General features: G+C 34.9%; 1 protein-coding gene across 3 annotated transcripts in view; it reads left to right on the top strand.

Annotated features, from left to right (window-relative positions):
* Positions 1–12,043, top strand: part of LOC149807601 (rho-associated protein kinase 2-like) — a 176,629-nt gene that overhangs the window by 68,176 nt on the left and 96,410 nt on the right. For all 3 annotated transcript variants that reach the window (XM_089968685.1, XM_089968666.1, XM_089968676.1), the window contains one exon: positions 9,518–9,612. In XM_089968685.1, coding sequence (XP_089824811.1) covers positions 9,518–9,612 — 95 coding nt within the window. The remainder of the gene's footprint in view (positions 1–9,517; positions 9,613–12,043) is intronic.

Genomic DNA, 12,043 nt, shown 5'->3' with positions numbered 1-12,043 from the left:
TCAAGTGTATCCCATTCTCAGATTGATTGCATCAGGTGTATCCCATTCTCAGTTTGATTACATCAAGTGTATCCCATTCTCACTTTGATTGCATCAAGTGTATCCCATTCTCACTTTGATTACATCAAGTGTATCCCATTCTCACTTTGATTGCATCAAGTGTATCCCATTCTCAGTTTGATTACATCAAGTGTATCCCATTCTCAGTTTGATTACATCAAGTGTATCCCATTCTCAGTTTGATTGCATCAAGTGTATCCCATTCTCAGATTGATTACATCAAGTGTATCCCATTCTCAGTTTGATTACATCAAGTGTATCCCATTCTCAGATTGATTACATCAAGTGTATCCCATTCTCAGTTTGATTGCATCAGGTGTATCCCATTCTCAGTTTGATTACATCAAGTGTATCCCATTCTCAGTTTGATTGCATCAAGTGTATCCCATTCTCAGATTGATTACATCAAGTGTATCCCATTCTCAGATTGATTGCATCAAGTGTATCCCATTCTTAGATTGATTACATCAGGTGTATCCCATTCTCAGTTTGATTACATCAAGTGTATCCCATTCTCAGTTTGATTGAATCAAGTGTATCCCATTCTCAGATTGATTACATTTAGTGTATCCCATTCTCACATTGATTGCATCGGGTGTATCCCATTCTCAGTTTGATTGCATCAAGTGTATCCCATTCTCCCTTTGATTACATCAAGTGTATCCCATTCTCAATTTGAATGCATCAAGTGTATCCCATTCTCAGTTTGATTACATCAAGTGTATCCCATTCTCACTTTGATTGCATCAAGTGTATCCCATTCTCACTTTGAGTACATCAAGTGTATCCCATTCTCAGTTTGATTGCATCAAGTGTATCCCATTCTCACTTTGATTACATTAGGTGTATCCCATTCTCAGTTTGATTACATCAGGTGTATCCCATTCTCAGTTTGATTGCATCAAGTGTATCCCATTCTCAGATTGATTGCATCAAGTGTATCCCATTCTCAGATTGATTGCATCAGTATATCCAATTCTCAGATTAATTGCATCGGGTGTATCCCATTCTCAGTTTGATTACATCAAGTGTATCCCATTCTCAGATTGATTGCATCAAGTGTATCCCATTCTCAGTTTGATTGCATCAAGTGTATCCCATTCTCAGTTTGATTACATCAAGTGTATCCCATTCTCAGTTTGATTGCATCAAGTGTATCCCATTCTCAGATTGATTACATCAAGTGTATCCCATTCTCACTTTGATTGCATCAGGTGTATCCCATTCTCAGTTTGATTGCATCAAGTGTATCCCATTCTCAGTTTGATTACATCAAGTGTATCCCATTCTCAGATTGATTGCATCAAGTGTATCCCATTCTCACTTTGATTACATCAGGTGTATCCCATTCTCAGTTTGATTACATCAAGTGTATCCCATTCTCACTTTGATTGCATCAAGTGTATCCCATTCTCACTTTGATTACATCAAGTGTATCCCATTCTCAGTTTGATTGCATCAAGTGTATCCCATTCTCAGATTGATTACATCAAGTGTATCCCATTCTCAGATTGATTGCATCGGGTGTATCCCATTCTCACTTTGATTGCATCAAGTGTATCCCATTCTCAGATTGATTGCATTGGGTGTATCCCATTCTCAGTTTGATTACATCAAGTGTATCCCATTCTCAGTTTGATTGCATCAAGTGTATCCCATTCTCAGTTTGATTGCATCAAGTGTATCCCATTCTCAGTTTTATTGCATCAGGTGTATCCCATTCTCAGTTTGATTGCATCAAGTGTATCCCATTCTCAGATTGATTACATCAAGTGTATCTCATTCTCACTTTGATTGCATCAACTGTATCCCATTCTCAGTTTGATTGCATCAAGTGTATCCCATTCTCAGTTTGATTGCATCAAGTGTATCCCATTCTCAGTTTTATCTTCAAGATCAAGGTCACTAACGACCTTTTTTAAAAAATCCCTTTTTTATGCTAATAATCCCTATTTTAATATATAATATACAGGGATAAGGGGAGATAATAATCTTGCTGTCTAACATTGTCTGATCAGTTTGACCTTATTTCATCAAACATTAACCTTTAAACCTGCTTGAGAAAAGTAAACCACTTTGCCATAAGGTTAAGTGAGCTGTCATTATAGCCATGTATACAACCATCATGCATCATGTGTCCATAACGGTTGCTATTTTACATTTTTTCAAAAACCACTAGACAGATTTTAACCAAATTTGGCACAGGTCATCCCAGCATTAAGTGGTGTCAGATTTTAATAAAATATTCAATTATAGATGGCCACCATTGCTAATAATATAATTGTTTTAAAAATGTCTTCGAAAATACTGAACAGAATTTGATAGTTTTGATCGAAAGCATCCTGGTGTGAAAATCCTTAAAATTTATGCAAATGATGCTGATCTCTCTACACAGATGGCCATGATAACTGAAAATAGTAAAACCCATCCATCATTCATCAGCAAGTGGTATTTTCCACTTCTCAAAACCCATCAGACCAGTTTCAACCAAACATGGCACTGAACATCCTGGTATAAAACCTTTCAAATATTATAGATGAAGCTGTTTCACTATCAGATATGGCCACCATTATTAAAAACAGAAATGCCATTAATTTGAATCTGCAGTAAAACCCCCGAAAAGAATTTGATCACATTTGAAAGAAAGCTCGAAGAACTTCCAGGTTTATACAAACAATACCTAACTACCAACAAAATTATGATCTTTATTGGAAAAAAACTCAACAGCTTGCCCAAAATTACTGAATAGAATATGACCAAAATTGATAAGAAGACCTTTGAAATTTGTGGAAATGATGCCTATCCACCATTAAAGATGGCCACCATTACTGAAAACAGAAGAACCTTTAAATGAAATCACCAAAACTGTTGAATATATAATTTGCCCAAATTTGATAACATTTTATTTTCACATACAAATGCAGTAACCTATAAATATTTACAGAACTGTTGCTGATCTGCTATTACAGATATCCTCCATTGCTAAAAATAAAATAAACATGTACACAGCTTTATCTTTAAGGAACAAAAAGTGTGCTGATACAGCGGCCTTTTAATGCTGGACAGATGATGCTAATGTGCGAACAGCTTGAGAAACCTTGAAACAGTTGTTTTTCTTAACATTTGCAATCAGCTGCTGTGTTGGAAATAACTACAGAAAGCATCATATTGATCCAGATTTCTTGGCCAACTGCTTTTGCATTTGTAAATCAAGTGAGCAATCTATGGCCCACTCTAGCCTTTTGCATTTGTAAATCAAGTGAGCAATCTCAGACCCACTCTAGCCTTTTGCATTTGTAAATCAAGTGAGCAACCTCAGGCCCACTCTAGCCTTTTGCATACCTAACACCCTCAAAGAATGAAAAGTTTACAGTCTTTTGATTACATATTTGTTATGCAGTAGTGTATAATATGCACACTTTGGAGTGATACTGATGTCTGGAGAAACATTTTGAATTTTTTTTTTAGATGGATTTTGTTGATGTAAGTTGCATGGCAGCTACCTTTTATTAGCACACACATGTAATATTTTGTTTTACAGTTGCAGTCTGTGCTTGCTCAGAAACCTGACCCATTGCTTTCAGCAACTCAGACCCTTTAGCTTGTATGTAGGGTGATCAAAACAGTGTCATTAATTGTAATAGATTTAGTTATCATGTCAAGTTTTGTGCCGTTTGGATAAGGTTTGTTAATGATGTATTGTTTTATTTGTTGAATGGAAATATAAATCCAACAAATTTATACTAGTCTCACGCTAACTTGTGTACTTACACAACAAATTATTTTAGGGGAATAGTGGTAGGTCAGGTGGTAAAATGTTAAACTGTTAATCCAAGGGTCATGGGTTTGATACCAGCCCAGATTGGCTGTCTTGGTATGTCTATGGAAAAGTCACTTGGCTCACATTTTCTTGTCTTGTTATTATGTAGAAGGTGGCGTTAATAACATATCAACCAATAAATTATTAACCTGTATTTACAAGACATTTGCATTACATATGCACCACATTTCCGTTGATATACTGTTGGAATCATTTTAAAATAGAAAACTAACCAATATTCATCAGTAGATTAGATATATATATATATCAGTAGATTAGATAGATTAGGTAAATCGATAGATTAGATAAATAGATAGGTACTGTATTTACTGTATATGTTGGGACATGATAACATAATTATTTTTTTTCCTGTCCCAGAACTTAAGGTGAAACTTTTTTTGTGTGTTGAATATACAAAGACAGCCAAGATATGGACGCAGACTTTGGTTCCTTTTCTCCGGTATTCATGGGAATTTTGAAAATAAATTGAAACAATGGAACAGTTTTTATAACACAATATAGTGCTTCATGTGTGAACATCAATCACCCATTGTCACCCAGAAGATTTGGAGAAAATAAAATCACGTGATGAATTCATGAAGGTCAGAAGAAAATCAGATCATTTCACCGACAATATGATCATTAACATGGATGAACCTCTAGTGTACTTTGATTGCATTCCAGGATGGACTGATGATAAGATGGGGGTCAAAAGTGTGCAAATTAGCGAGACTAGTGCCGATTTTTAAAAAATCTGTTTTTGTCCTTGCAATTTCCAATTCAGGTGATGTGCTGCCCTTTAACAATTTTTCACGGCATGAGAAAGCTAAAAAAAATATTCGTGTACCGAAAGAATGGATCATTTGTGCAGGAGAAGGGTTGTTTGATGATATACTGCTGTAGTGGATTAAATACTTTTATCTCAAGTACACAGTTTTTTAGTTTTTAAAATAAAATTTCATTTGGACTGCATTTTCCGACGTGTAGTTTTAAAATGTGTTCCACAACTTACAACTTGCAAAAAATGTGTCCCAGAACATACAGTGCACAAAAACAAATACTTTTAAAATTAATGTATGGTGTCCCAACAAATACGGTGTCCCAACATATACAGTAAATACGGTAGATAGATGAGTCCATCTGCAACTGCAAACTGCACAGAACAAGATCAGCTAGCACATTATGTGACAGTGCAGTTTGTTAGGAGTAATCATTAGAACAGATAACGTAAGCCATGATCTGCAGTTGCATTATGTGATGGCAGATCAGGATCTTTGCAGTTTGACTTGTGAGTATATACAGTAAATAGATCATTATCCTGCATGAGCATGATGGGACTGCAGTGTCACTTTTACAACAAGGAGAAATATTGAGTGATATCATGCATTCAGTCACTACTCTTGAATAAAGTGCAGCCTCATTATTGCAGACTATAGGAGTGTATTCATATCTAAATGTTAACAATTTCTGGGTACAGGAAATTTGTATCTCCCTTTTTTGTTGTTTGAATTGTGTCATCACATTTGATCATTGTGAAAGGTGGTGAGAACAAAATAGGATTATTGGTTTTTCACTATATAATTAATCTCCAGTCGGGCTTTGTTACAATTGCTTTTGTGCCTTCTAATGCAAACAGCCAATTATGGTTACCTTTCTTCTTAATTTTTGCCCATATTTTGAGCATTAATGTCATAAATTGGATTGCCCCACAAAATGTTAATGTTAAAATTTCACTTTTCTTGGCCTTTGAGAGTAAAGGCATTGTTATTTATATGTTCCCTCCAGCGATTCCTCTGAACATTGCTGTTATTACAATGAAAATTGTTGTGCATTTGTAGAAAATAATGCTTTACTATATATCTGGTGCTTGCTTAGAGAATGTTTTAAAGTGCTTTTGTCATTTTGTACAAATGTAGAACAATCATTTATTTTATGTTACACAAGTTAATTAACAAAACCCAATTCAAATCCTATTCCATGTACTTGAAACAAAAGCATTGGATATACTTAAAGGTCAAATATGGCAGTTTCTGTTTAACATGTTTTCAGTCTACCATTCCTGAAAACCCCAGGTTTAATGTTATGATAAAATTTCTGTTAATATTCTTTATGAATTGATTTAAAAGTAAGAGACACAGAAAAGTTTGTGCAAGTATTTCCCATTGCTGATGTTATATATTCTAGAAATAACTTAGAAATTATGGTGTAGGAAATTTATGATAGCTTGTAAGATGAAGACTGATCCTGTGGAAATTGAACTGACTAATGCTACACATACAATCAGTAGAGCTTTAGATGAATTAGGACAGATATTTAAAAAGTGTGCTTCTTGTGTAGAATTGCAAAAATGTGGTGCATTCTACTTGTATTTTATTTAAGTCCCTTCAGGAACAAAATAGTAGAGTTAATCAAAACCATCCACAATAACTCTTCTGTAAAGCAAACATTTAAAGAAGATATATGTTTGCAATTTTAATGACTGTACCATAAATGAATGGATGTTCTAATTTGAAATATTTCTGTTTCTTCATCTCTCTCCCTCGTTGATTTGCTTGCACTGTCATTTTCCTATATATCAAAATCCTTTTTTTTTTTTTCAACGTTTAGAAGACTTTGTGATGATTTGTTCACTTGCTATATGCGTGGACAAAATTTTGTATCAGCAACAGGGCCTACACTTTTCGTAATACTTCCTCCACTGGCAAAGTAAGATTGATTGATCCCAATTTTTGGCATGTCTTCATTTAGAAATAGAAACGGGAAAATAATAGCTATATTTCTGTTTTGATTTTTATTTATCACAAGTTGGTAATTTTGGATAATCTAACTTTAGATTTTAACAGTAAATTCATGAATATGGAGTAAATTTTAGCTGAGAAACAGATTTGTTATCTAAACAATGCTGTGTGCTTAAAAAAATCATGAAAAATGCACATTTTGAAGATTTTTTAATAACAGACATTTAATGTATGTCTTGGCAAAACAGGAATATGTCCATCATGATTAGTGCAGCATATTTGGTGCTTTATGTTTGACAGATAGGAATATCTAGAATTTGCAATATTAGTCCTATTATCAGCTCACTTGATCTTCATGAGTTGGATTTTAGTACCACTACTGGCCCAAGATGGGAAGAGCTTATATGATGGGCCTTCATCCATTGTTCCTAACATACTTGGAGTAAAGTCATGAAACTTGAGGTCTAATTGGTCCTACATGAAATGGTGTCTCTCTTCTAATATAGCCATCACTGTGGCCGTCTTGAAAATCTTGTTATTGTAACTCTTTTATGGATGGTTATATTGATGTTTTGTCTGGTCCCATTTTCATTTTTGCAAAACTCCAAATTCTCCATCACCCATTACCAAAACTTTGCAGGTAGCTTGGCATTTGGAATGTATGTATTAGTGTTTAGCAGTATGTTAGCACAATAATGGCTCATTGGTGCTGATTAAAGGTATAGTTCTATAAATATGAAGAATTGAGAAACATTCGGTACTACGAGATAAAAGGTAATATATGTGTGTGTGTGTGTTTGAATTCTGTAAAGCTATTTTAAATAATTGGGGGAAGGAGAAAACCAGTTGAATATGGGTTATAAAGAAAGGTCAAGGTCACAAGAAAATTATTTCCACATAATATACATGGCAAAACCTTAGAACTGGTTTGCATTTAAGTTAAAGACGCGGCCCCGAGTGGCTGAGTCGTCTAAAGCGCTTTCCATTTCAGATCACTGCCAACTCACCTCTGGGTTCAAGTCTCAGATTCATCTAATGTGGGTATGTGAGAAAGCTTGCCAGTAGGTTTTCGTGGGTCGGTAGTTCTTTCTGGGGTTTTCCCGGGTTCTTCCTCCACCATTATCATGTGCTGAAAAATGTAGTTAAACCCTACAGCAACAACAAGTTAAAGACACCAATTGATTTTGGGGTCATAAGGTCAAAGGTCATGGGTACAGTGACTGGAAAAAGGTCCAAGACTATGACATGGGGTTGTCACAAGAAGGCTTGTGATATCTAGATGGTCTGAAATAAAATTTGTGTCAATCTGATATCCATTATGGTCCCAGGCAGCCATCCTGAATCTTGTCATTGCTATTCCTCTTGAATGAAAAGTCATATTGAAATGGGATTTTCACCTGAATACTTCAAATGCTGTCTAGCTGGCCCAAAATGAAAATGAAAATGATGCTGATCTTACATCCAGTATGACTGTTGCTGTGGTTATTTTGAAAATGTTGTTATTGAATAATAATAATAATAATGAGGACTTTGTATGGCGCCTAATCTTTACAAGCTCTAAGCGCTTAAAAAAGCTTTCAGAGATAGTTTCATTGCTTGGCTTGTCTTTAATTCCTGAAAATGCCAGTAGAGTGTCAGTCTCTTTGAGTGACTCTTGTTGATGGATTGCTACGAGACTTAGCAATATTTTTTGTCATCACTTAAAGATGTATTCACGCAGACAAATCACTTTCCTACAATATTCATTTGAGTTCTTGCCTATTTGTTATTGTTAACACATTAACCCCTAGCGATGAGTTAACGTGACAAGAGGTAGTAGCCTACTGCCAAGCTCTGTAGTGTCACGGTCATGCATGATACACTAAAGTGGGTGGTATTATAGAAAGGTAGACAGATGTAGCTCTGCAATGATACCAAATAATCTGGAATATTTAGTTGTACTACAAAATACAGATTTTAAAAAAACTCATTTTTTTGGACCCGACTTTTTTCTACTCGAAATTCGCCCGTGGTCAGATTTGATTTTATGTCCAAATTTTAGATTTTGGGGTCTCAGATCTAAGGCAAACCGGTATGAACTGCAAACAGACAGATGAACCTTTGCAAAAAGTAGGATAAGATGGGTATTTGGAATAAAGAGTGGTCTCGATACAAAAATAATGGCTCCATTTAGCAGAAAAAAAAAGAAGAAAAAAGAACTAAAACTTTTACCTTTCTGCTCATGCATGAGCCAAATAGCCAATGAAAAATGATGTTTCTGTCACAACTAGGCAGTATGATATTGAAAGATTACCTGGGATTGGTATTTTTGGATCTGTTCAGAAATAGCTTTCAATATGTGTTTCCTACTCGATTTTCAGGCGAAAATGACAAACACCTCCAGGGGTTAATGTGTTAACATATATTCTTACTTATAAAACAAGTCCAATTTCAAACTGCACAGACCCAGATCTGCTGTCATATGCACTGGCACTGGCAGATTTGGGTCAGCTCAGTTTGTTAGGAGTAATCAGTAGAACAAGCACATACAGGTGCATAATCAGGCTTTATGTTGTTTGCAGTTGGACTTGACTTAGAGGTAAGTATATGCAGTAGTTAAATGCGTATGACACGATCTTCTTAGTGCAACTATGCTTGCAGTGGATTGCTGTAAAACTTGTACAGAAGATGTTCACAAATCGTTGCAATCGATGTTTTTTCAGAACTTGTTTTTACTTTAAATTCATCTGTCATTGGAGTAGGTAGTGGTTGCATGAGAGGCAGGGATATATTTACATGATTAAATTGAAAATGTTATAATTATTGTTAACCAAAGCCACCAGTTTAGGCTGCTTAATGCTATTATTTAAAATAAGATTTTATTAACTGCTAGTAATGTGCATGTACAATTTGTTTCCAGGGGGAACCTGGTATCTCAGATGAAAAATATAAACAGTTAGAAGAAAAGTTACGATCAATGAAAGCTGCTAGAGATGAATTGCAACAGAAGTGCTTGTAAGTAGGTCATGTACAACAGTAAGTTGGTCATGTACAACAGTAAGTTGGTCATGTACAACAACAGTAAGTAGATCATGTACAACAGCAGAAGTGCTTGTAAGTAGGTCATGTACAACAACAGTAAGTAGGTCATGTACAACAACAGAAGTGCTTGTAAGTAGGTCATGTACAACAACAGTAAGTAGGTCATGTACAGCAACAGAAGTGCTTGTAAGTAGGTCATGTACAACAACAGTAAGTAGGTCATGTACAACAACAGAAGTGCTTGTAAGTAGGTCATGTACAACAACAGTAAGTAGGTCATGTACAAGAACAGAAGTGCTTGTAAGTACTTGCTTTTGTACAACAACAGAATAATGCAAGTCTTTCCTATTTTGTAAAAAATTTAGTCTAGAAACTTGTTTATTTTACCCGATATTAAGGAATTCATTGAATAACAAGCAGTTTATGACATACATGCATATCGGTCAACTTGTATAAATTTGGGATCTAATAAACAATTATCAGTATCTGGACTAATCAGGCATTCAGTAGAATACTCTGACAAGTTTTTCCTTGCATTATAACTTGTTGTCAGGACAAGTGAATAATGGTTACAGAGTTTGCACGATCTTCAACAGTGCTTGAAATGTTTTGATTACCTTGAAAAGTGCTTCAGTTTGGGGTTGGCTCCAAGTTGTATTGAAAAAATGCTTGAAGAAACTCACTATTCTTTGAGAAGTAGTTGCATTTTAAAACAAATGATTTTTACTGAAAAGTATTATATTACTAAAATAAATATCAAAGAAATAAAAGATCTCTTGAAAAAAGTAAGAAACATGATAATCATGAAATTTTAGTTCATTGTTGGGTTGCTTATGTACTAATGATCAGAATGAATGGATGGTATGTTGACTAGGTTGTTAAGGCAGATAAAATGGCAGTCAAGTACACTGTGGTGGAAAGCATATTTTCAAACAAATGTTGCCTTAAGTACTATATGTGCTGTATGTATGATTAAGGTCAAGAGATCAACAAAGAACTATTTTATGTTTGTCAAAAAACTTCAGATTAGTGGTAGCTGCAGTAGTGTTTTGGAAGGAAGTTTGCTATCAGCTTACATACTGATCTCAGTAATAGAAAATCGAAGTCTCAAAATGCAATGTTTCTGGAATTGTAGCACCTAAAATTGTGTAAAACAGAAAATTGCTTTTTGAATATAGTATTTTTTTTATTGAGTTAAAATTGTTGAAGAAATACCATAGGACTAGATACAAGTGTAAAATATCAGGAGATGGCAACTGAGTTTTGTTATTGTTGTTATAGGCATTTAACGCCATTATTCAGCACAAGATATACTATACATGGCGGCCAGTATAAATGGTGGAGGAAGAACCCGGGAAAAACCCCAAAAGAACCACTGACCCACGAGGAACTACCGGCAAGCTTTCTCATATACCCACATTTGCTAAGCCCATGACTTGAACCCATGCAGACAGAGGTGAGATGGCAGTGATCTGTAATGGTGATCACTTTAGACCACTCAGCCACTTGGGGCCCCTCTGGCAACTGAAAATGTACCAGCATTTGATCTTAGCTCTATAATACCAGCCATCATTATATCTAGGGACTTCTTGAGCTGAAGTAACCTCATCTGGATCACGATATAAAAGAGCTTTGAACTCTCTTGGCAAATTTGAAAAGCATACAGAAAAGAAATATCCACAATAAAAATGAATTTAGAACATATTTTGCTTAAATATAAAAAAGTTAAGGAGTTACAAAATCTGGTAAAGTATGGGTAATAACTCTCAAACTGATGTAACTGAGATGACTGCACCTCTACCCACAGGCACCAAAGCCCCTTGAGTGACAATGTATTTACCTAGGCCCATTTAACAAAAAAAATTCTTGTTCTGTTCTTCTTTGAGATATTTTATGGACTCCACATACCTCAGTCAACATTCTCGCTAAGTTTGTACTCGGTACAGCATAGTGCTTGAAAAGTCCTTGAATTTCATGATGAAATATCTGTATGAACCACCAAATATTATTTCACATTGTGGTTGAAAATGCTAGGTTTTTTCACCAACTATATGAAATATATCCACTATTTACTCAGAACATGCAAATTTAAATTTGTATGCTCAGAGTTAGCTTGCTACAGTGTGTAAAAGATTGAAGTAGCAGGTTATGCTTTGTTTGGTATACATTTGTACAGAAAATATGCATAGTTACATAATTCTCTTTCTTTCTTTCTTTCCTAATTCAGTGTAAGAAATTAAATATTTGGGACGAAATAAGTTCATAGTGGGATTTGAATCTGGATCTTGTGTATGACACAGTTACTACTGCATCAAGCTATTGACAAACTAGTGGATTAGATTCATTGGACATATTTTATTGATATTTATTGGAAAAAAGTTCCTGAACGACAAAAAATAAAACT

The sequence above is a fragment of the Sinohyriopsis cumingii genome, chromosome 1 (genome assembly GCF_028554795.1).
Source record: "Sinohyriopsis cumingii isolate HCF-2022 chromosome 1, ASM2855479v2, whole genome shotgun sequence".
Classification (NCBI taxonomy): Eukaryota; Metazoa; Mollusca; class Bivalvia; order Unionida; family Unionidae; genus Sinohyriopsis; species Sinohyriopsis cumingii.
The sequence above is the reverse complement of the archived record's forward strand: the minus strand, read 5'-3'. Positions and strand labels throughout refer to the sequence as shown.